The 25468-nt window shown below is 55.5% G+C and overlaps 1 protein-coding gene across 2 annotated transcripts in view; it reads right to left on the bottom strand.

The window, feature by feature from the left end:
- The window catches only part of MARK4 (microtubule affinity regulating kinase 4), a 34109-nt gene extending 8641 nt beyond the window's left edge, over window positions 1-25468 (bottom strand). For both annotated transcript variants that reach the window (XM_047790003.1, XM_047790001.1), the window contains exons 1-13: window positions 25105-25468; window positions 20286-20486; window positions 17064-17117; window positions 16918-16966; window positions 16138-16203; window positions 15985-16055; window positions 14848-14904; window positions 11701-11937; window positions 7615-7734; window positions 7086-7185; window positions 5596-5705; window positions 5331-5490; window positions 1870-2087 (exon numbers count right to left, since the gene is read on the bottom strand). In XM_047790003.1, the coding sequence (XP_047645959.1) occupies window positions 1870-2087; window positions 5331-5490; window positions 5596-5705; window positions 7086-7185; window positions 7615-7734; window positions 11701-11937; window positions 14848-14904; window positions 15985-16055; window positions 16138-16203; window positions 16918-16966; window positions 17064-17117; window positions 20286-20486; window positions 25105-25155 (1494 nt within the window). In that variant the 5' untranslated portion in view covers window positions 25156-25468. The remainder of the gene's footprint in view (window positions 1-1869; window positions 2088-5330; window positions 5491-5595; window positions 5706-7085; window positions 7186-7614; window positions 7735-11700; window positions 11938-14847; window positions 14905-15984; window positions 16056-16137; window positions 16204-16917; window positions 16967-17063; window positions 17118-20285; window positions 20487-25104) is intronic.

Here is a 25468-nt window from a genome sequence, read left to right as displayed (position 1 = left end):
TAGGTTAAAAACAAAGTTCTTTTTTCCATTTTTCATATTGATAATTCATGTTTTTCTTTCCTTTGTTTTTTTTAGGGCTGTGCCCACAGCATATGAAAGTTCCCAGGCTAGGGGTCAAATTGGAGCTGTAGACGCCGGCCTACACCCCAGCCACAGCAACCCAGATCCAAGCTGCATCTACGACCTGCACCGGAGCTCACAGCAATGCTGGATCCCCAACCCACTGAGTGAGGTCAGGAATCGAAACCGTGTTCTCATGGATACCAGCTGGGTTCATTACTGCTGAGCCACAACAGGAACTCCTCTTTTCTTTTTAATTGAAGTACAGGTGGCCTACAATGTTGGGTGCTGTCTTTTTTCTTAGTCTCGCTAGTGGTCCACTAATTTTATCAATCTTTAAAAAAAATCAGCTTTTGACTTTGTGGATTCTCTAGTCTACATCTGTTTTCTCCTTAATTGATCTCTTCTCTTTCTTAGTTCCTTCCACTTTCCTTTTTTTTGGGGGGGGGATATATTTGCTGTTCTTTTTCTAGTTTCTTAAAATGTGGGTTCATTTCAACAATAGCAGTTGCTCTCATTCATTGAGTGTTTCCTGAGTCAGATCCTATGTGACGATTGTACAAGACCCTCCTAACTATCCACGTTCTTTGATGAGCTCACTTCATAGGGTGGGCTAGTCAAGTTCAGAGAGGGGACGTTTCTTGCTCCAGGTCACACAGCTCACCAGTGTAACTCAAACTCTGGTCTATGTGACTTCAGCATCCTGACTACCTTTTTGTAACCTGCCTCTGCCCTTGTCTCCTGAGGTTAAGGATATTTTGGTTTCCACGGCTTGTATGTTAACACTCTGGGGAGCTTCAGAAGCAAGAAAATTCAATCCTCCATTCCCCAGACACCTCTGCAGCTCAGGTTCTAGATATGAATGGGTTCTGCCAATCTGGCACTCAGGAAGTTCTGGGAGGTGGAAATGGGGTGGCCGCTTCCTTCCTGCCCCTTTTGACTAGTGCTCACACAGGCAAGGCCATGAGACAAGGGTCTTTGCTTCAGCAGGGTGCCTATGCCAGTTCTCCAGACCTCTGAGCAGCAAAAGGTTCTTCTGATGGAGGATGAGGTTTCTGAGTCTTTCGCTGCAGCCATAACTGTATGTTCTTGAATTCAACGGAGCGAGACGTGGCCTCAGAGGTGGCAGCTCCCTTGGTGGGTCAGTTCTGCTTTGGCAGGTATATTATTCTTGTAGGTCTTGTCTATTGTCTGCTCCTCCAGCCCTTCCTATGACATTGTAAGTACCACACCTGACTCCCTGTGTTACATCCTTCCTGTTGAAAGCACACAGAGAGCTTCTTTATGACACGGATGCTAATTTGTACATCAGAATCTGGCACAAGCTCAGGCAGAGACAGCACCCAGTAAATGCCTGATGAGGAGTTCCCTTTGTGGCGCAGCAGAAACGAATCCGACTGGTATCCATGAGGATGTGGGTTTGATCCCCAGCCTTGCTCAGTGGGTCAGGGATCTGGCATTGCTGTGACCTGTAGTGTAGGCTGCAGACTTGGCTTGGATCCGTTGTTGTGGTTGTGGTGTAGGTTGGCAGCTGTAGCTTCAAGTCAACCCCTAGCCTGGGAACTTCCATATGCTTTGGGTGTGGCCCTAAAAAGCAAAAAATAAAAAAGTAAATAAATATCTGGTGAATGAATGGATGGATGTAACAGGAATCCTGTGTGGTGGTCTGGGGAACAGGTCGGGAAATGGCAGGGTGCGAAAAATGTGACCTACCTGGTATCTGGAGGCTGGGCCAGGGGTGGTCACACCCCCAGCCCCCATCCTCCCAGCACCTCCCCCAGCCCCCCAGCCCCTCCCCCCCCCACTCACAGGGGTGCTCGTGCTGTCCTTCCGTCGCTCTGGGATCTCTGCCTTGTTGGGGTTGTGGGCACTGCTGACCATGGGGCTGGAGGGGGGCAGCCCTCGGCTCCCGCTCCCAGCAGCACTGCAGCTTGCCTTCCGGCCTGGCAGGCGCTCCTCCTTCAGCTCTGCCTCCCCCGTGCTGGTTGGGCTGCGCTTGGGGTGCAGGGGTGCGGGAGATGGACCACCTGGTAGAGGAAGGCGACAGTTACGGCTGGCATGACCTGGAAAAGCCAGAACCTACTCTGGGCAATCCTTGGGATCTTAGAACTCCTTATCGCCTATACCTGTGTAGACCATTCTGACAAAATCTATCAAAGTGACACAGACATGTGTGAAAGTGACCCAGAGGTGCCACATAAATCACATGATGCACATATGTTACTCACTGCATACTTCTTTTTTTTTTTAAAGCCAAAAGACTGGGAACAACCTAGATGCCCCTTTATATGGGTAAACTAAGTCAGTCAAGATACTGCCACACAATGGAATACTATGCAGCTATAAAGAAGGTCCCAACACCGAATGATCTTCAAGACAGACTGAAGTAGAAGAGGCAAGGCAAGGTATAACATCTACAGTGGGATGTCATGTGTAGAAAAGGGGGGAAAGTGGGGAGTTCCCATTGTGGCTGGCAGGTTAAGAACCTGACTAGTATCCATGAGGACGCAGGTTTGATCCCTGGCCTTGCTCAGTGGGTTAAGGATCTGGTGTTAACACAAGCTGTGGCACAGGTCGCAGATGTGGCTCAAATCTGGCGTTGCTGTGGCTGTGGTGTAGACCGGCAGCTACAGCTCCAATTCGACCCCTAGCCTGGGAACCTCCATATGCTGTAAATGTGGCCCTAGAAAGAAAAAAAAAAAGGGGTTGTTTGTGTCTCTAACTCTATATTTGTTTATAAACAAATGTTGCCAAGAGGCTCTCATTTCTATTAAAAGGGGATAATATTTCTTGATAGTATATTAAATATTGTATTATACATCTTCATTCATTTTTTCTATCTTTCTCCTCCTTTTCATACCTGTCTCTTTATATATTTACATATGAGTAAGACTTCTCCAAAGGAATTCATATAAAGCCGGTAACAGTGGCTGCCTCCGAGGAGAACTGAGGGCTGGGAGATACGAGTAGGACAAAGACTTTTTTCTTTGTTTTCTTTTGTTTTTTGGCTGCACCCATGGCATGAAGGAGTTCCTAGGCCAGGGATCAAACCCGTGCCACAGCAGTGACAATGCTGGATCCTTCACCTGCTGAGCCACTAGGGAATTCCAAAACTTTTTAGCTATTTACCTTTCCTGTGCTATCAAGTTTTGAAGGAAGTGACTGTATTAGTTTCAAAAACAGAGCAAAACCAGAGTGGTTTCTTAGACCATCTTGGGAATGTATGGTTTTAGAACCGAGGGAGTTAAATATGTCCTAGAACCCCAGACCGTTAGGACTTCTGCATGAGAAAGCCTCAAGAAACTTACTGCTCAAAAGTCCCAGAACTGGAGGAGCTCCCTGGTGGCTCAGTGGGTTAAGGATCTGATGTTGTCACTGCTGTGGCATAGGCTGCTACTGTGGCAAGGGTTCGATCCCTGACCCTTCTGCATGCTGTGGGCATGGTCCAAAAAAAAAAAAAAGTCCCCAAATCATAAAAAACTCTACAATGATGGACACAGGGGATCCATCAACCATCCTTCACGCAGAGAATCTCAGAATACAGGGTTTTTTTTTTTTTTTTTGGTCTTTTGTCTTTTTAGGGCCGCGCCCATGGCATACGGAGGCTCCCTGGCTAGGGGTCCAATCGAAGCTGTTGCTGCCAGCCTACACCACAGCCACGCAGGATCTGAGCCCTGTCTGCAACCTACACCACAGCTCACGGCAATGCCGGATCCTTAACCCACGGAGCGAGGCCAAGGATTGAATCTGCAACCTCATGGTTCCTAGTCGGATTTGTTTCTGCTGTGCCATGATGGGAACTCTCCATGTGGGGTTTTTGAAAGGTTACCATGTTCTAACCATAGGATGTTGGAGTCACAAACTTCTTAGGGACTTTCTGGACCAATCTTGCTATTTTATACGTGGGAAAAAGGAGGCCCAGGGGAGAGGGTGGCTTGACCATCCAGAACCAACCGTTTTCGGTTCAGGACGGATGCCAAGCTTCCCTGAGTCCCCTCTCCCCGTGCTAGTGCCTGGTCCAGAGTAAAGAACACCCCTGGAGAGAGGCGGGGCTACAAAAATAACAGAAAGGTGGAAATCGCCTTGGCAGTTCCTTAACTGTGAAACATAGAGTTTACCAGATGACCCAGCAATTCCAGTCCTAGGTAAGGCCCAAGAGAAACAGAAACACAGATCCCCACGAACAACGTGTACATGAATGTTCACCGCAGTGTTATTCACAACAGCCAAAGGCCGAAACAACTCAAAGGCCCTTCGGTGGGTAAACAAAATGTGGTGTATCCGCGTGATGGATATTCAGCAAGAAAAAGGAACTACGTGCTGATCCTGCTAAACGTGGATCAACCTGAAAATAAAATCCTAAGTGAAAGAAGGCAGACAAAAACATTCGGAACTGGGAAATCTAGAGACAGAAAATAGATCAGTAGTGGGCTGGGGGTTGGGACGTGTGGGGATCTAAGTAAAAGGTCAAAGGCTGAAGGTTGTAGAGTATTTTCTGGGGTACTGACAATATTCTAAAGCTGACTGTGGTGACGGCTGCACGACTCTGATACACCAGCACCGCTGAACGGCACACTCTCAGTGATGAATTGTTTGGTGTGTGAATTATATCTCAATAAAGCTATTTAAAAGTATTAGGAGGGTTCCCATTTGATGAGGGCCTCGGTAAGAGATCTCTTAGAAGTTCCCGGGTCCCACTTGTGGTGGATCTACTTTCTGCAGGGGATATCAGTTAGTTGCAGAATGGGGGGTACAATCAGGTGTCTGCCCAGCTCCGTCCCACTAGGAAGTGTGGAGGACAGGCCAGAGGGCAGGCTCTCAGCAGCCGTTTTGTACAAATACGTGTCCTCTTGTGTCCTAGTCAAATGGATTAATACCAACTGGACCCTGATATCAAGTGGACCAAGAAGATCCCAGTTACGAATTGAGCTGGTCTCTAAAACCGAGTTGTAAGGGCCTGGGAAGGAGATACGGTGAGTTACGTAAGAAAGAAAGCAACCGGACAAGCCGAGAAGCCAGACACAGAGTGTCCGCTCCGCGTTCATCTGCTTTTCCAGCCATGACGGGAACTCCGGCTTTTCCAGTTTCTAACGCCTTCCTTAGCCCGGGTGCCCCAAGTTTCATACACTATCCCTGCACCTTTACAGAACATTCCTCCCTTCGCTGCAGGTGGCCTGAGCAGGTCTCTGTGCCTTGCCGCCCAGAGAATCCTGACGGTCTGAGGCCTCGGGCCCAGGGATGGCAGGTGAGCGCGTGGGGACCATACTCACAGAAGTCACTGTGCCTGCGCTGGCGGTGGTAGGTGGAGGAGGAGCTCCGCTGCCCTTTGCTGTGGCTGGTGCCTTTGCTGGAGCTTGTTCCGTTGGTGGTGTCGCTGGGCGCCCGCACCCGTGCCAGGGCCAGCCCTGGGGCGCCCCGGTCCCCACCCTCCTGCATGAAGATGACAGACAAGGAACCTCAGCCCCGACCCCTCTGGCCCAGAAGTCCCTCCACCCTGGGCATCGCGCGTTCCGCAGGTCCCTGACGCCTTCTGACCTCAGTCTTCCTGCCCAGCAGGAGGTAGGTGGCGGTCACTTCGTTGTACTTCTGGCTGGTCAAGGCCTCTTTGATTTCTTCCCGCGTGTAGCCCATACCCACCATCACCTCTGGGAGACGGGGATGGAGAGGAGGTTCAGTCTCCCCATATCCTTCCCTTCCACTTGTTTCCGCATCTCGTACTAATGCCTGCTCTTTGCCTGTCCAGTATCTACGCCCCCCTTCTGCAGCAGCACCCTGATTTTCCTTGGAAGAACATTCCTCCCCTGCTCAGATCTGGCTGACTCCTGCCTGCTCCAAGCCCCAAGGGCAGGCATATATATAGAGTCCAGGTCTGGCCAATCAGAGTGTTCCATCCCCAAGGCCAAAGTGATTGGTTCGGGGGAGGCCTATGACCCAAGTCCGGCCAATCAGAATGCTCCATACCCAAAGCCACACTGATTGCTTCAGAGTGGGCATATGACCGACTTCTGGCCAATCAGAGTGTCCCGTCCCCAAGGTCAAACTGATTGGTTCAGGGATAGCCAATGGGCACCACCAAGGGCTTCTTCTGGAACATTAGGAAAGTGGCTTCTCCTGTTGAAGGGGGTTATCCAGGCCACCAGGACATGCTGTTGCCAGCTTGCTCCTGGGAAAGAAGTAACCACTGAGAAGATACCCAACAATTGTTTCTGAGCACCTGGAACCAGCTATGCCTAAAGGCTGATATACCCTGGCCTTTTCGGTTATGAGAATGAATAACATCACTATTAGGTTAAACCTTATGAAATTGCTGGTTTTGACCATTTTTGAGCTATAAGAATGGCAATTTCATATGGTTTAACCTATTACTATCCAGCTTAGGCCCGAATGACTTGGCATTTCTGTTACTGGCAACCATGAAAGTCCTGATGAACACAGCCAGATAACGGTGTCCTTGGTCTCCTCATCTGTACAAGGAAGGCAACTGGAAGGTTCCTAATGGTCCTTCCAGGGCTACTGTGTTAGGGGTCAAGTGTTGGACGGCTCCAGGCTGAGGGGATTGGGACCAAAGAGGTGGTGGGTGAGGCACGTGCCGAAATAGCAGTTTTCCTCAAACATGCAGGTTACTGACGGTTTTGTCCAAGCTCTTCTTGGACAAAAGTAATCTGTGATTTCTTCTGTCTTAGCGGTCAAAGCTAACATACCACACAGCACTGGTTACCTGACTAATATAACTACGTAAATTGCTTTATGTAAACTCATTCACTTAACATGCATAACAAACCTATGAAGCAAAGTTTTCTGACTATCCTCTCTTCCAGATGAGGCAATAGAAGCACAGAGAGGAGAAGCCACTGGGCCAGGATCACACAGCTAGAAAGTAGCGGGGCAGGACTCGGAGCTCAGACTTCTCTGCTCTCCCTAAGGGCCTCGCAAACTTCTCTAGGCACTACACAAAGCGGTAAGTGCTGGGAAGCTCCCCCTGCCCCAGCTCTGAGGCCCGTGGCTCTGCTCTGCATGACCCTCACCAATTCGTTTGGTGTCCCCGAAGTCCTCCTCGGGCTCCGTGTATGGCTTCAGCTCCTCGCCCTCGTAGCCGATGTTGATCCACTTGTCTTTCATGATTTGCTGCAGGAATTGGGAGCCAGCCAGAGATGGACAAAGAGAGATGTCAGAAGGCCCGGGAGAAAAGTGAGCTCCCCACCCCACCCTGCTGCCTGCCTCCAAGGCACAGCACCCCAGAATCCAAGGCTCCTTGAGAGCCGGCACCTCCGAGCCCAACCCCACCCCCAGCCGGAGCCTCCTGACGCCGCCCTTCCTCCTCCGCATCATCTGGGTGCCGGCGCCCTGTAATCTTCCTAGCAGCTCATTAGCTAATTACGGGCATGTCGGGGAGTGGGCGAGGCTTGGGGCGGGGGCAGCACCGGGACGGGTCTGGGGCCTTTTCCAGGGGCTGCCTGTCTCCCCTCCCCTTCTGACAGCGGATCAGCCCCCGGCAGGGTTAGGGTCTGGCAGGACAGCTGCGATGGAGGGGTCGGGGCTGGGGGCTCAGCTCACCTCCAGAGTACAGCGTTTAGCTGGATTCAGCACCAAAAATCTCCGCAGGATGCTCTCACAGTCTGTTGACATGTAGAAAGGGACCCGGTACTTCCCTCTGAGGACTCGCTCCCGCAGCTCCTGGGGGGATGGGGTTACTGGGGGCAGGTCCACCCGGCCTCCTCACTCACTACACACACCTTTCTCCCGATCCCCCAACAGAAGTGACAGGAGCTCCAGGTCCCAGCCCCAACGTGTGGGGGAAACCTCACCACTTTCTCTTGACCTCAGTTTCCATCTGTGAAATGGGAATGTTGTACTAGATGCAGTAGTTTTCAAAAAAAATTTTTTTTTAAATTAAAAGAAATTTTTTAAAGTGATAGAACTTTTCACTCTGAGGACATCTTATAGAGCAAGTGAATTCCATAAGCCAGATAAGAGAGCAGGTGGCCGGGCGGGTCAGCCTCTGGGGCCTTAGTTTCCGTGTCTATAAACTGGGACCACAGCACCAGCTTCCTAGGCACGAGTGAGTTTGTAGAAGTTAATGCCAAGCACCAGTCACGTGCAGAGCAAGCGCCTTTTAAATATTGGGTTTACAAAACGGGAGGAGAGAGGGGAGCCCTGCCCCGGCCCCCATCCCAAGCCTGGTTTTCCAAAAAAGCTCCCTGCCCCAGCAGTCTCAAAGAATGAGCACTGATACATATATATACATATATATTTTGTCTTTTTAGGGCCGCACCTGCGGCATATGGAGGTTCCTAGGCTAGGAGTCGAATCAGAGCTGCAGCTGCCATCCACAGCCACATCCACGCAGCATCTGAGCTTTGCCTGCGCCCTACACCACAGCTCACGGCAACGCTGGATCCTTAACCATCTGAGTGAGGCCAGGGATTGAGCCCATGCCCTCATGGATACGAATCAGGTTTGTTACCACAGAGCCACGATGGGAACTCCAAGAGCACTGATTTATGTTGACTTTTTTTTCTTTTTAGGGCCGCACCTGCGGCATATGGAGGTTCCTAGGCTAGGGGTCGAATCAGAGCTGTTGCTGCCGGCCTACACCACAGCCACAGCAACGCCAGATCCCCAACCACTGAGGGAGGTCAGGGATCAAACTCGCATCCTCATGGACACTATGTCAGGTTCTTAACTTCAGGGGTGAGCCACCATAGGCTCCTATTTTTTTTTTTTCCGGTCTTTTTGCCTTTTCTAGGGCTGCTCCCACGGCATATGGAGGTTCCCAGGCTAGGGGTCTGATCGGAGCTGTAGCCACTGGCCTACACCACAGCCACAGCAACTCGGGATCCGAGCCGAGTCTGCGACCTACACCACAGCTCACGGCAATGCCGGATCCTTAACCCACTGAACAAGGCGAGGGATCAAAACTGCTCATGGTTCCTAGTCGGATTCATTAACCACTGCGCCATAACGGGAACTCCTCCTATTGACCTCTTTTTAAGGGCCTTTTAGGAGAGTCTTGCCAAAACTATGAAAGAAAAAATAAATTCCATGCTCCATGGCATGGCAGACCAGGGAGAGCCCCTCCATCCTGAATAAGGGGGTGTGGAGTTCCCCAGTTGGTGCAGTGGGTTAAGGATCTGGCATTATCACTGCTGTGGCTCAGGTTTGATCCCCGGCCCTGGAATTTCCGCATGCCACATGCATGGCCAAAAAAGGAGAGAAGGAAGGGAGGGAGGAAGGTGAGAGAGAAAGAAGAGAGGGAAAGAAGGAAAGAAAGAAAGAGCAGGGAGGAAAAGGAGGGAGGAGGAGGGGAGGGAGGGAGACGCGCAGGGGGCGTGAAAGGAGGGATGTGTTTCTTGGGCGGAGTCCCCTGCGGGGGCCTGGGCTGGGAAGGAGCGCCCTCTGAGGGCCTTCTCCTAAAAGGGCTGGATGAAGCCTGTGCCTGGGGAACCTCCCTCTGCAGGTCATCACAGCCCGCAGCGTGGTGAATATTTAATAGCGATGAGTATTGCTTCTACGGTACTCGGCTGGTGTGGGCAGCATTCTAAGCGCTTTATACTGGGTTTACAAGGATGCTGTGAAGCAGGTGCCTATTTTCCAAAGAAACTGAGGCCCAGAGAGGTTATATCACTTGCTCTGGGGCTGTGCAGCCAGGAAGGCGCAGGGCCAGGGCTCAGAGGCAGTCTGCACTGTGGCACCCCCGCTCCACGTGACGGTGAGAGGCACCCCCAGGCCACCGACACCACCACCCAGAGCAGCTCCCGAGGGTGACACCTCGGCCAGCTGTTGGGTCCCAGGGAAGGGCCTTACGCATGCGGTCTGGCTGTACGTGTCCCCATCTTATGTGTGGGGAAACAGAAGTTCAGGAAGGGGCCTGTCTGAGGTCACTCAGTAAGGACATGACAGAGCAGGGATTTGCCCCCAGCTGCTCGTCTCCTTCACCCAAGGCTTGGGTATCTGGTGGGGACACCAGGACAGCAGGAGGTGACCAGGGCCTGGGGCGGGGAGAGGCTGGCCTGGCGCTTTGGAAAGGTCTCTTGGCTTTGCGCTTGGGGCTCAGAAAGATTATTCTGTGAGAGCCAGCACTTTGCCTGCCTGATCTCAGCCTGTCCTGGACGCTCTGCTGAGGCTGGTACCTTCCGCAGACTGAGTCCCAGAGGGGCCAGCTGTTTGGCCGAGGCCGCTGTGATGTGGGGGCCCCCTCCTGCCCTTCACCCAGGCCAGCAGAGCCCTGTCCTTGGCAATGACTTCCTGGATCTCCTGACAGCTCCTCGGCCACATTGAAGAGACCTGAGAGTTCCTGCCTCAGAATTCCCCCTGCAACCCTGGGCATCCCAGACCGAGGGAGGTTCTTCCCACAAGATGACTGGCCTGAGCCCATCCCTGCCACGCCCGGAACAAGAAAGGCAGAGGCGCTGATCTAGCCGAAAGGAGGCTGGAGAGAGCAGGACAACCGAGTACAGCACGGGCGCCCGAGCAGCACAGACGCCAGAGCGGATGCCAGAGCGGATGCCAGAGAGGGAGAAAAAATAGCCACCAAGGATATTCTTGGGATGGCTGATGAAACCCAAGTATGGGCCGTGGGTTAGAGGCCAGGATTGCATCAAGTGCTGGATTTCCTGAGCGTGATCGAGGAGAGATCTCAGGAGATCCCTGCGGGATGCATGCAGCCTTTAGGGACGAGGGGACACCCTGCAACTGACAGCCACGTGCTCTGTCTAACAGTGATGACAATGATACCACATGCGTCTACAGACACACGGTACCCGCGGACACATGCTGGCGACCAGTGCCGCTCCTGAAAGGTACCACGCGCCCCCTGTTCTAGGCTCCTAACTTCTCTGTTGACTGGCTATGTTTCAGAATAAAAAGCTCCAAGGGAAAATAAAAAAAAAATGCCCCCTCAAACCTACAGCTCACCCCCCCCCCACTTCCCACCTCCTTCCACAGAACTAGCCAGCGCCTGACATACTATATGCGTTGCTTATTTTCTGCCTGGCTCTGCTGCAGCAATGTCCGTCCGTGGGGGCAGGAACTGTTCTGTTTGGTTACACACAGCTGTCCATGGTTTTTTGGCTATTCGCCCATCGCCACGAGCCGCTTCTGTACATTTTCATCACCCCCAGAAGAAACCCTACACTCCAACTCCCCACCCCAACTCCCCTAGACTCAGGCAGCCACTCATCTGCTTTCTGTCTCTGTGGCGCTGCTTATTCCGGATATTTCACAGAGATGGAATCCACAGCAGGTGGCCTTTGTGACTGGCTGTCCCACTTAGCGTGTTTTCAGGGCCGCCTGGGGACCGCCTGCACGAAGGCAGGGATTTCTGTTTCCTTTGTTCACACCGTGTCTGCCAAACTCCCAACAGGGCCTGACCCATCGTGGACGGTGGACAATGAATAAGCACTGAGTGAATGAGTGACAGAGTGGGATTTGAACCCAGGCCTGCCAGCTGCCACGCCTGTGCCCTGAACCCCCAGTGCAGCCTGGTCCACTTGGGCCCATTGGCCACCGCTGGGGACCTGGGTCCTGCGGATCCCCATCTGGCCCTATAACCTCAGCCCCAGCCCTGGGCAGAGGAGGTGTCCGGGGGGCGGGGGTCCGACCGAGAGGGCACTCCGAGCCCGTGCCAGCCCCGCCCAGCACCTTGAGGTTGTGCCCGTCGAAGGGCAGGGAGCCGCTGACGAGGGTGTACAGGATAACGCCCAGGCTCCAGATGTCCACCTCCGGCCCGTCGTACTTCTTGCCCTGGAACAGCTCCGGGGCGGCGTACGGGGGGCTCCCGCAGAACGTGTCCAGCTTCGAGCCCAGCGTGAACTCATTGCTGAAGCCAAAGTCGGCGATCTTGATGTTGGCCTCAGCGTCCAGCAAGAGGTTCTCCGCCTGCGAGGCCAGGAGAGGGCAGAGGGGGGACGTGTGTGCCGCTGGAGCCAGCCATCCAGGGCCACGCTGGCACTGCCCCTCACTCCCTGTGTGACTCTGGGCAGTGACTTGACCTCTCTGGGCCCTGTCCTCATCCCAAAGTGGAGATGATTAGAGGCTGAGCCTCACAGGGACGATTGAGAAGGAAGGGAATTCGTCCAGGAAAAAGGCCTCGAACAGTATTTCATACCCAGTAAGTGCTTTATCATGTTAGCTTTTTTTTTTTTTCTCGCCATGCCCATGGTATGTGGAAGTTCCCAGGCCAGGGACTGAACCTGAGCCACAGCACTGGCAATGCTGAGTCCTTAACCACTAGGACACCAGGGAACTCCTCACACAGGCTCTGATTACCCCAGGTGGTCTGCAGAGCTGGAGGTCCTTGGGCAACCTCCAGCCCCTCTCTGGGCCTCTGTTGGCCCCGCAGAAAAAAAATGACGACTCATGGTTCAACACCCATGAACTGAAGACAATCATTTGACATATTTATGGGGCCCCTACTATGCACCTGTCTTTTACACTATTGCTTATAAGAGTGACGACCTAGCACAGGATTAAAGTACAGATTCTGGAAGAACCCCAGCTCTATCACTCACTCACTGTGTGACTCTGGGTGGATTACCAACCCTCTCTGTGCCTTGGTTCCTTATGTATCAACTGAGGGTCATTTTTTTTTTTTTTTGTCTTTTTGCCATTTCTTGGGCCGCTCCCGAGGCATATGGAGGTTCCCAGGCTAGGGATCGAATCGGAGCTGTAGCTGCCGGCCTACGCCAGAGCCATAGCAACGCAGGATCCGAGCCGCGTCTGTGACCTACACCACAGCTCACGGCAACGCCGGATCGTTAACCCACTGAGCAAGGGCAGGGATCAAACCTGCAACCTCATGGTTCCTAGTCGGATTCGTTAACCACTGCGCCACGACGAGAACTCCTTTTCTATTTTTTTTTTTTTTTGTGAACTGAGGGTCATTTTAGTGCCTGCCTCATAGGCGACTGTGGGGCTAAGCAGGAAGGGCTCACCCCAGCACACAGGAGAGGGCCAGCGCTCAGTAGGTACTTTGCATGGTTTTGAGATTTTGTCTGTTTTTGGTGGCACATGTCCTTGTATTTGATATCTCATGGGCAAGGAAACGGAAGCTTAAGGAGGCCACCTCATGGTCCCAGCAAGAAAGTAGCAGAAGGGGAATCCAAACCTACTTAGATTTTGGAATCCAAGCCTATTTTGGTATCACCCTTCCCTACCTCTGATCCCACAAAGGGCTAGAACCCACACAGACACACGCTTCAGAGGCATCTTCCCCAAACCTCAATCTACTGGCATCGCCATCTTTCTCAGGGGTAACATCTTCCTTCATGGCATTTGAGGCACCATGGTTCAGCCCCAAACTCACGTCTGGGTTGGGCTGGGTGGTTGGACCCCTGTCCTTAACCAGATTCCCAAATCCTCATTTAGACACTTCCAAGAGCCTCCACCAGGGGGCGTGCCTCCCCCAGGTTCGTCCAGATGGAGCGCATCCTTGCAGGGCAAACTGAAGCCTCTAAGGCGCTTCCCCAGACGGTTGTGTGGGGACGCCGGGCAATACAGAGAGAGGGGATGTTTAGAAACTTCCACAACAATCTGACAGTGGAATTTTATGTTTTTTGAATCTAATAATAATCACCTTAAAAACTGGCCTTGTATTTTTTTTTAGGGCCACACCCGCAACATATGGTGGTTCCCGGGCTAGGGGTAGCATCAGAGCTACAGCTGCCAGCCTACACCACAGCCACAACAATGCAGGATCTGAGCCATGTCTGTGACCTACACCACAGCTCACGGCAACACCAGATCCTTAACCCACTGAGCAAGGCCAGGGATCGAACCTGCAACCTCATGGTGCGTAGTTGGATTCGTTCCCACTGCGCCATGACGGGAACTCTGGGCTTGTACTTTATACATCTTTTTTTCCTTTCATTTTTATTATAGTTTACCAAAGCACCTGTCCACAGCAGATTGGGAACTTAAAACACTAAAACAGGAGTTCTCTTGGGGTGCAGCAGGTTAAGGATCTAGTGTTGTCCCTGCAGTGGCTTGGGTTGCTGCTGTGGCACGGGTTCGATCCCTGAGTCAAGAACTTCCACATGCCACGGGCCAGGCCAAAACGAAACAAAACAAAGCACTACAACAAATCTGGTCCTGTGCTGTAGGAACCTTGCGAAGCAAGTCCTTGAGCACTTAGCTCAGGGCCTGGGGCACAGAACACTCTCTAGAAACTACAGTAGACAACTTGATATGAACCAACAAACATTTCTCTCTCTGGTCTAGGATGAGAAGTCCTGAGACCCTCCTGGTGGCGGGGGGTGTGGGCATAACATGGAGCTGCTGGATGAGGCTGCCACGGCTCAACTTGGCCAGGCGAGAGAGGTCCAGGCCCCGCTGAGCCCCCTCCCTGCCCGGCACTAGCTCTCTCAAAGGTCCTTCCCAGGTTTGAAGATGTCTGTGACTCTAAGACCCTGGAAGCCGTGTGACTCTGGGGCTCTAAGATCTCAATTCTCAAAGATTCCTGAGTGTTCTAAAGTCTCCAAAGGCTCTGAGAGTGACAAACTTTGCACTGCGTCCCAGTGACCTTGTCCAGGACACATGGAGCCATCGGAGGCCCTTCTGGGACACTTTGTTTCTTTCCCCTTTGTTCCCTCCTTCCGTCCCCACCCCCACTGCTCCCCCATCTACTGGCCTTGTTTCCGCCACAGAAGCTGGGGAAAAAGTCAAGGGACCCTGGAGGCTGAGGGAGAGGCGCGAAAAGAAAAGGGAGGGGGGTGTGGCCGAGGACACAGGGCCCCCCGCGGATGGGGCGCTGGGGACAAGCAGGGTCTGTGGGCTGAGCTGGGGGCTCACCTTCAGGTCCCTGTGGACAATGTTTTTCTGGTGACAGTAGTGCACAGCCGATACAATCTGGAGGGTGGAGGGGAGGTCAGTTACTTGCGGCCCCTGAGCCCCTCAGCCTCCCTCCGAGTCCCCAGGAACCCAGTCACAACCCAGCTCTGAATGCCAGGCCTCCCCAAGCACAGGCTGTGATGCTGGGGTTCCCCCTCCCCCAATTCGGCCTCAGTGGGAAATGAGGTGAGACCCGCACAGACACACACGGTCACCCGGACACCTGGACATCTTTGTAACCAGACATTGGACCCCCTCCTGGCAGGTGCACCAGGACCAAGACAACAAGACCAGCCCGCTCCTGACTTTGACATCAAGAAACACGCACAAAAGCATCACATGCTTACAGACAGACACGCAGCCCCAGCACACCAGGGCTTAAGCTGCGTCGGGCAGGACCGTCCTGGACCGACACCCTCACTCGCCAAAGCCTCACACCTGCACACCCTACACACCTGGACACCCGCACTGCCACAGACCTGGACACCCACCCACCTTCCTGTCCACCTGGACACCCTTGCGCCTGACACCCTTGTGCCCGCCATCCTGTGTGCCCACACCTGGACTCCCCCCCGCCCGCTCACACACCTGGGCACCCTCACTGCCACAAGTGTGCAAGCACACGCCCTCTCACCCACACACCTGGGCACCCTCAAACATGGACATCCTCACCCACACGGCCAGGTTGCTGGACACACTTTTAGCTGCACAGCCATGCCCCTATGCACCCGGGCACCCACACACCTTCACTCGCACACGTCAGCACCCTGGCACTGGCATGCCCTCCTAGGCACACTCCTGTCACTGGCCCCACCTCTGAACCCATGCATCCGACATCGACACACCTGGGCACCTGCACGCCTGACCGTCTCCCCCACCCAGCTGGGGACCTGCACCTCCGGCTGGAGAGCTTCACACCCAGGCCTCCGAACCCCAGAAGACAACCCTCCGTCCACCTCCACCCCCACCCGGACTCAAGCCACACCCCCAGGTCCGTGGACAGCCCAGCCCCACCCCGGCCACCAGACCCTCGGCCCCAGGGACAGGGTGCGCCCCGCCCAGCCCCCCCCCCCCCCCCCCCGCAGCCGTGACCCTGACCTGTCGGAACTTGGCTCGAGCTTCCTTCTCCTTCATGCGGCCATGCGACACGAGGTAGTCAAACACTTCTCCTGCAGGGCGGAGGCGGATGGGGTCAGGAGGGGACGGGGGCGGTGCACGGAGAGCAGGGCGGGGGTGGGGGTGGGGCCTCACCAGCACTTGCGTATTCCATCACCAGGTACAGCGTCTTCTCTGTCTCGATGACCTCGAAGAGCTTCACTACAATGGCCGGGGGGATTGGGGGTGGTTAGGAAAAGACCCCCTCCCCTCCCCCAGCCCGCACTAACTGCGCATGCGCCGACCCCAACACCCCCTACACCCCCACACTCGAGAACACTCAGTGGCTCCCTACCGAGGGCCAGAGGTTCCCAATCCCCAGCCCCACGGTAGCACTTTTCCCCCGTCCTCACAAGAAGGTCAGCTCTGTGAGGCCAGGGCTTTGTCTGTCCGCTTCGCTGCTGTGCTCCAGAGTCTGGCACATGAGCAGCCCCTCGATAAATAGTCACTTAGCATGTGGACAAACGGATGAACAGATGTTGTGGCCAACGCCCAGGCCAGGCTACATCCTGCTTCTTTGGCAAAGACCCCACCCTCTCCACTCGGCCTAATGGTAATGACGATGACGACGGAGGATGCTGCAGGTGGCAATAGGAGGCCAGCTCCAAACTGACTTGTGTGCATCGTCTTATTCAGTGCTCACAATGACCTTGAAGTAAGCCCTCTAATCCCCCACACACACTCCAGAGGAGGAAATCGAGGCTCAGAGAGGTGGAGTGACTCGCCCAAGGTCACACAGCCAGGGAGCAGCAACACTGCTGGAGGAAACAGGTCTCTCTAACTGCTGTAACGGCCGGGTCTCCTCCCTTCTGCCCGGCTCTCTCTTCCCACGTGCCCTGGTCGGTACCCCCGAGCCCATTCCCTTCCCCTCCTCACCAATGTTGGGGTGGTTCAGGCCCTTCATGATGCGGACTTCTCGGAACAGCTGGAGGAAAGGAGCAAAGAGAAAGATGAGGGCAGCCTGTTTCGAGGACCCTCTGCCCAAACTGGCGCCCGCCCTGCTCCCTCTCCCGGGGCCTCACTTTCTGCAGGCTGCTGGGGTTCAGCTGGGTTTTGTCGATGATCTTGATGGCGACCTGGAGGTGGAAGAAAGACAGGAGGGAAGGGTCAAGGGACCATGGGCCCTCCAGCTGGGAAAGGGTCCCCTAACACAGGTCCCCCAGGATGTCCCTCCTTGATTCCCTTTCACAGACAGCCCTCGTTCTCAGCAGAGGGGGAATCTGAGCCTCGACCTTTGCACATGCTTTTCTCACGGTGTCCAGGGCTACCCTTAGTTCTGCAGGGCAAGAGCCCCTATTCCACAGTGGGGCCTGGGGCGGGGCTGCCCCAATGGCCTGGGTGAGTGTGGGTGAGGGCGACCGAGACCCTCAGGGGGCCCCTTTGTGAGAGCATCTTGACCACTCACCCGTCACATCTTTGTTTTGAATGCACAAACTGTGGAACGAAAAATAATAACCAGAGCGAACATTTACTGAGCAGTCACACGGGCCAGGTCCTGATCTGCGTGCTTTACACACGAGAACTCTTTTAATCCTCACGACAACCGCGTGAGTGTTAGTGTCAGCCTCCTCTTACACACGGGCAAACAGGCACAGGCCTGATCAGTCGCTTGGTCCAGGTGACCTGGCTCACAGGTTTGTGGGCTGGGATTTGCACTTCTGCAGCCTGTAGAGTCGGCCTCTCAAAGACTTAAAACTTAAAATCGATAGATTATTTTTTTTTTCCTTTTTTGGCCACACCTGCGGCACATGGACGTTCCCAGGCCAGGGATCCAATTGAAGCCGCAGCTGTGACCTGGGCCACAGCTGCAGCAGCACCAGATTCTTAACCCACTCTGCTGGGCTGGGGATTGAACTGGCACTGCCTCAGAAACAATGCTGGATCCTTAACCCATTGCACAACAGGGGGAACTCCTATACACTTTCGCCCATTGAGCAACAGGGGGAACTCCTATACACTTTCGCAAGAGCTTTGAGAGAGTTATTGTGTGGATGTGTGGGGGGGTGGATCAGAATGTAACTGAATCCTCTTTATACTTACCTTGCAGCTTATTTATTTATTTATTTACTTTTTTTTTAAGGGCCGTACCCATGGCATAGGGAGGGTCCCAAGCTTGAGGTCAAATCAGAGCCGCAGCTCACAGTCTATACCACAGCCACAGCAACGTGGGATCCAAACCGCATCTGCAACCTACACCACAGCTCACAGCAACGCCAGATCCTTAACCCGCGGAGCGAGGCCAGGGACGGCACCTGCATCCTCATGGTTCCCAGCTGGGTTCTGAAAACCCCGCGAGCCACAGCAGGAACTCCTCGGCTGACCCAGCACTTCGAATTGCACACTGGGGTGCAGCACTTCAAGTCTGAATGCAGCCCTAGGTCTTTAGTTTTCCCAAAGGGTTTGGGGGTCACCCTCATCACCCCAGATCCACTGGACTACAGAACTCCTCCCTCGGGAGGCCTCGTTCCCTTAGAAACTCCTGGAATCACGGTCAAGACACTCATGAGGGAACAATGTGCTCTTTGTGGGGGAAGAGGGTCCCTTAGCTTTCTTCATAGTCGCACGAACGGGTTTTTCATCTTGTCAAGCACTTTTGATGCCAGTATTGAGACGATCATATGGTTTCTGTCCTTGAATCTGTGAATGTGACGAAGTACAGGAATAAATTGCCAATTTGAAAAGAACTGTGCATTCCTGGGCCAAGGCCGGCTTTGTCTCCACACAGCTTTCTTTAATTGATATGTCAGATTCCATTTGCTAATATCTTGCTTCAGATTTCGGGGAGTTCCTGCTGTGGAGCAACGGGATCCGTGGCGTCTCTGGAGCACTGGGTTGCAGGTTCGATCCCCAGCCCGGCACAGCGGGTTAATGCTCTGGCATTCCTGCAGCTGTCCTGTAGGTCACGACTGCAGCCTGGATCTGATCCCTGGCCTGGGAACTCCATGTGCCGCGGGGTGGCCAAAAAAGAAAAAAAAAAAAAAAAAGTTTCTGTCTCTACATTCATATGTAAGCCTGGCCCACAATTTTAGATCTTATCTGGTTTTGTTGTCATCATCAAGTTAGCATATAGGCTTATCAGACAGTGGAACCTCTTTCTTTCTTTCTTTTTTTTTTTCTTCGTCTTTTTAGGGCTGTGCCCACAGCACAGGGAAGTTCCCAGGCTAGGGGTTGAATCAGAGCTGTAGCCACTGGCCACAGCCACAGCCACAGCAACGTCAGATCAGAGTCTGTGACCTACACCACAGCTCATGGCATGCCAGATCCTTAACCCACTGAGCAAGGCCAGGGATCGAACCTGCGTCCTCATGAATCCTGGTCAGATTTGTTTCTGCTGAGCCAGGATGGGAACTCCAGGAACCTCTCTCTTTAGTCTCTGGCAGTGTTGGCATAAAATTGGAATGTTTGGTACTATTTGCCATAAAACCACTGGGGCCTGGTGCCCTTTGTGAGTGAGGCACAGACAGCATAAGGGCGGGAGAAACTGCTCTAGTCGCTTTCTCTGAAATTGCAAGAGGTAAGAGGGCTCATAGCCTCACCCGCCACCTCTTTCTCCCATTAGCCGAGTTAACCATCCTTTTCCTTCCTGCAACAATGTGGACAAACTCTGCACACACGGACCCACCCTGGAGGCAAGGTGGGGAGAGGGAGCCTGTGTGAATGCAAATGAACCACTTGTGTTCTCAACCAAGATCCTGGAAGATTTGGTGGAGCCAAGGTCCACCATTAAAACAGGGAGGTGCGAGTTTCCACTATGGCACAGTGGGTTAAGAATCCGACTGCAGCAGAGGCGTGGGGTTTGATTCCCAGCTACACACAGTGAGTTAAAGGATGTGGCGTTGCTGCAGCTGAAGTGTAGGTCACAGCTATGGCTCGGGTTCAGTTCCTGGCCCAGGAACTTCCCTATTTTTTAAAAATATGCCCTATTTAAAAAAAAGAAAAAAAAACTTTTTAAAATAAAATAAAATGAGGAGGTGGCCTAGGTTTCCACACAAAAGCCAGGTGACTTCTCAGAAACACAATGCATGGCCTGCCTGTGATCTGAGACGGCCCGCCAGCTCCAGGGATGCCTGAAACTGGTTCTCTTCTCCTATTCTGGTTGTTCTGGAAAAATCTGAGATGTTCTACTCTGAGAGTCAGGGACTTACCTGAGGTCACAAAGCAAAGTAAGGGCCAGGCTCGACCTCTCCCTGCCTCCCTGCGGAGAAGCTCCGCTGCCTGGAGCCCTGCCCCCTCCCCTCACTCACCTCCCGGCCGGTAAGGATGTGCCGGGCCAGCTTGACTTTGGCAAAGTTGCCTTTCCCGATGGTCCTCAGCAGGCGGTAGTTGCCCACGTGTGGCTGCTCCTCGGGACAGGAGGCGATGGAGTTCCGGCAGCGGGCACCCAGAGAGCGGCTGGACCAGGACGGTCCCTTGTCCGAGGAGCGGCCACTGCCCAGGGTGCCATGCTGGGCGGGGGAGACGGAGCATGAGTGGTGGGCAGCACCCGCCCAGTCGCCTTCAGTGGCCCTGTGGGCTGGGGTGGCTACCTCCAGCTATGGCCACTGCCCCCTTCATGCCCTTTGCAAACCCACACCCGAGAGGAGCCTTGGGTCTCCCAACGTGCTCTATGAAAAGATGCCGCTGAGGACAAGGATGCTGGGGCCCCTCAACTCTGCAGTGCCCGGGACCCCAGACCTCAGGTCCTTCCTGCCATCAGCACCCCACCCCCGCCATCGGCTTCCTTTTCTGATTATCGGGACCTCCATCGGCTCCAGACTATTTTATTCTAAATGCTGCAGCCTTCAACCCCAATCAACGCCGACGCAGTCAGGGCTCAACACGCCACCCCAACCCTCCAACCCTCGCTGCTCCCAGCGTTCCATTTTATCAGTCACTGTCCTCCACTCTTTGGCAAACCCGTATCTCAACACCGGCTTCCCGAGTTACTGCCCCCGGTGTTTTCTTCTCATCCTTACGGCCCCCAGTCCTACTGCAGACTCTGTAACCTTTTCGTTTGGCTCTGACGCTGCAGCCCGCAGCCTAACCTTCCTTCTCTGGGAAACGCTGTGGCTTCCTCATCGCCACCCCCCTCACCCCACGGCTGCTCCATGGGCATCCGACCTGCTGTCTCCCGCCATGCTCTGTTCCGCTCCCGCCATCCTCCCTCCTGGGCCTCGCTCTCTCGCAGGTCACCTGCCCGATCCAGGCTGCCCTGCCCTGACTGCGAGTCCCAGGGACCCGGCCTCCCTTTCAGTGCTGGGGCCCAGGGTGCTGGTAACAGAGGGAGACAGAGGCCCTGGCCTAGACAGCTCTGCCCAGGAGCTCCCTGGTGGCTCAGTGGGTTAAGGATTTGGCGTCACTGCAGTGGCTCAGGTTGCTACTGTGGCACGGGTTTGATCCCTGGCCTGGGAATGTCCACAGGCTGTGGGGGCATGGCCGAAAAAAAGAGACGGCTCTACTCAGACACTCCCAGGGCTGGGGGATGGGACGCAGGAGGACACAGGGAGCTGAGGGAGAGGCCAGGTGGGTGATGAGAGGAGGGCCTGGGGCTACTCCTGCAGGGGATCTGACAGGCCGCTTAATAGGGACGAGGATCAATACTTAATGAGCACTGGCCATTGATGCATCACCACCCCCATTTTACAGGTAGGGAAACTGAGGCCCCCAAGCTGGGACGTGAACCCAGACAGTTTCCCCCAGAGTGGAGGCCTTGGCCAAGGCCACACCGCACTGCCTCACACCCTGCGTTGCTTTTCTTAAGTAGGCTTTTCTCTGGGCCAAGTCCTGGGCATCAAAGCATCCCCTCTGCATTTAATTGCCACAGCGGCCCAGTGAGGGCGGCACCTGCAGCCTCACAGTCCAGAGGAGAAACTGAGGCTCGCAGCGAGGCGGTGCCGTGTCAAGGTCACGCAGTCCATTCATAAGAGGCAGAAAAGAAATGCTTCCCGTGAGGGCCAGGAAGACAGCCGCCAGCACGGGAGCCCTAACCGCAGGCCCGCTGCCTACTATGCCTTCATCCAGGCCTCCGGGGTGGGTCCCATTACCATCTGCATTCTCCACACGGGGACCCCAGGGCTGAGGCAGGGTAAGCACCTTGCCCAAGGTCACAGGGCAGATGGAGAAGAGCGTCTAGGATTCGAACCGGGCTCTGCTGACTCCCAAGGCCCCAGCTCTTCCCCACAGTCCCCTGAGGGGCTGCTCCTTAGCCAGGGCCTCCTCCCAGGGGAGGGTGGGAAGGGAGCTGGAGCTCTGGGCAGATAAGGCCTCTGATTCCCACCCAGATAAAGAAGCCCCATCAGGTGGCACCAGGGGAGCCACCCCACGCTGGGCTGGCCCCCCACTGAAGGCCGTGTGGCTGAGGGACCCCTGCAAGGGGCAGCGGGTGACAAAGCCCCCAGGGGCCGGGGGCGGGAGCTAAAATTGGCCGGCACCACCAGCTGGCCCAGCTCCCTCCCGACCGGCTGGCGCCCCAACACTGGGCCTGTTGCTAGGGAACCTCCAGAGAGGCCGGGTGGTGGGGGGCCTGGGACTTGGGGTGGGGGAGCATGACCCCACAGCGCTGTCGTCATGGTGACCAGGTGGCAGGGGAGGGGGCTATGACCTCCGATTCCAGAGGGAGAGAGGTGACCCTTTGCCAGGACTGACGAGCAACTCCTACAGACTAAGAGTTGGGAGGAGAGAAGGGACTAGCTGTCCCCTGGTCCCCAGGGCCGTACGAATCTGAACAAGCTGGGGAGGAAGTGCTCACACAAGCCCCATTCTACAGAGGAGGAAACTGAGGCCCAGGCAAGTGAGGTCACTTGCCTGAGGTCACACAGCTAGGGAGGAGCAGAAACTAGATTTGAACCTACGTGTCTCTGAACAATCCAAGTAACAACAACAGCAATAAGAGCAGCTACCACACGCCTGGCCCTGGGCATCTTCCTCATCTCCTGGGTTCCTCAAAACACCCCCTTCGTGAGGCGCTATCCTCAGCCCCATTCGGAGGGGAAGAGACTTAGGCTCTGAGCAGGGAGGGATCCGCGAGCTCACACAACAACTAATGACAGCCCTGGGTGGGGGATCCAGGGCCGTCTGACTCATAGCCACACAATAGCAGCGGACACGTGTGGAGCGCGGCCTGTCCGTCCCGTGTGTCAGGCTTCAGCCGGATCATCGCGAGTAATCCTCTGAGGGACTCAGGTGATCACCCCCATTTCCCAGGGCAGGAAACTGAGGCCCGGAAGGCGAGAGCCAGTGGTCTGAGGTCACAGGGCAACGTGGCTGGCGAAGCCGGCACTTGAACCCAGGCCTGTGGGCTCCCTGCCACTTCCTCGAGTGACTGGGGTGGGGTAGGGGGGCAGGGGCCAGAGGCGGGCTTCTCATGGGAGGCTCCAAACCAGAGCCTGGCTTATAGTGTGACAGGAGGCAACTGGGGTGGTGATGGCAGCTCTCTGGGGAGGGGGGGGGTGTCCAGCAAGATGAAGGGGCAGAGATAAATCGATCCGGTGGGCATCTGGGGTGAGGGTGGCTGGGGATTGGCAGGGGCCCGGCAGAGGCCTGGGGGATGGGACAAAGACCCCAGCTGGGGAGGAGTCTGGCATTGGTTAGTGGGAGGGTCTTTAGAAGCACTGAGAGTAATCAGAAATCAGGGGAATGAGGGGAGGGTCTCTCTGGGATTGTTCTGGGCTATGCTGGAGGGACAGGGGTGCCTAGGAACAGTGGGAGGGGTCCAAGCCATGGGACAGTGGAAGTCAGGGGCTAAAGATACCTGAGCCAGGGGCCTGGGTCTTGAGGAAACTCCTAGAAGTCAAAGAAGGGGGTTCCTAGGAGCAGTCCCTGGAACCAGAGAGAGGTTCAGGGGCCTGAAATCCCGGGGAAGGGGCTTCCAGGATAAGGAGAAGGTCAAAGGAATAAAGACAGAGCCTGGTGGGGGCGGAGGGTCAAGAGGCCTAGAAACTTGGGGAGAAGGCTTCCAGCCAACAGACCCCAAGAGAAAGGGCCTAGAGCCAGGGCAAGAGCAGAGGCTTCGAGTCCAGGAGTCTTTTGGAAAAATCATCCAGGGTCAGGCCTTGGGAGCTGGGGAAGGACTCTGAAGCTGAGGAGGGGGCTTCACTGGGAGGCCAGACCCCTGGCAAGGAAGACGGAGGCCCTGGAGCAGCAGAAGGGATAGGGGCCTGGGGCTCTAAGGCATGAGGCGGTGTCTTGTGAGGAGGGGCCTGGCCTAGGAGGGGGGTCAAGGGGCCAGGGGCGCCGGGAGGAGGCTTGCCTGAAGCGGAGGAGCTGATACAGGGAGCATGAGGCCTGGAGTCGGTCTGGTCCAGGGCCTAGAAATCCAAGACTGAGCTGAGGGCCTGGAGTTGGAGGCCAAGGCTTCCTGGGAGAGCAAGAGACCAGAGAGGGTCTGGGGGGATCTGTGGGGACCAGAGGTGTTGGGAATCCATGGACAGGGCTGCTTGGAAGATGGGGACCAGGCCTGGAAGTGGAGAGACCTTGAACAAGCTAGAAGGGCCATGGGCCCAGGAAAGGTGGAACCGGTTTCCTGTGAGGGGGAGCCCACAGGAGCCAGGAGGGGATCTCCGAGGGGCGGAAGGCTGGGAATGAGAGAAGGGTGGGGGGGGGAATCCTGGGGCCACCGCCACCCAGGTCCAGACAGGGAAGGCCAGAGGCAGAGGCAGGACAGGGCCAGGCCTTCCCGAAGAGGGCCGGGCTGGGCCTTGGGGTCAGGAGCCCGGCACACCCGAGAGGGGGCCAGTTGTCCGATGCGGGAGGCCTGGAGGGGAAGGGGCTTAGGAACCTGCGGGAGAAGGGAGGGGCTCCTGGAAGGCAGGGGAGGGGGCCTCCTGGAGGGAAGAGACCCGAGCGGAAGCGGTCTGCAAGGGACAAGAGAGGGATCCCGGGAGAGGGGCGCCCCCAGGGGTCGGGCTGGGCTGAGGAGTGGGGGAGGGTCGAGCGGCCTGGAAGTCCAGGTGGGGGTCGGAGGTGGCGCGCACGGGGTTGGGCTGGGGAAACGAGGGTAGGCGCTCGCGGCGAGGGATACGGCAGGGCGAGGGGTTCGGCGGCCGGACCCAGCCGGGGCTCCCCAAGGGGCCGAGCCCCACTCACCGTGTCCGAGTTCCGATCGTTGCCCGGGGCCAGCGCCGTCCGCGAAGACATTTTCTCCGGGTCCCAGGGGACTGGGCGGCCAGGTCGGGGGGGGGGGCGGGGGTCCCCTCTCTGCCCCTCCCCCCCCACCGGCCTGGAGACGCGAGCTCAAAAGCTGGGCGCCGTGGACACCCGGGTTCGCGCCGTGGGAGAGGGGGCAGGGCGGGGGAGGGAAGGGGATGCCTAGGGTCCTAGTGGCCCCGCACAGCTCGGGCCGGGGGCGCCATGGGGGCGGCGGGCAGGCTGGCGGGCGGGGGCCGGGGAGGGGGCGCGGAGCCGGCCCGGGCGGCGGCGGAGGGAGGCGGTGGAGGGGCTGGGGAGGAAG

This window comes from Phacochoerus africanus, chromosome 8 (assembly GCF_016906955.1).
Source record: "Phacochoerus africanus isolate WHEZ1 chromosome 8, ROS_Pafr_v1, whole genome shotgun sequence".
NCBI lineage: Eukaryota > Metazoa > Chordata > Mammalia > Artiodactyla > Suidae > Phacochoerus > Phacochoerus africanus.
Note: the sequence above shows the minus strand (reverse complement) of the source record. Positions and strands in the feature narration are given on the sequence as shown.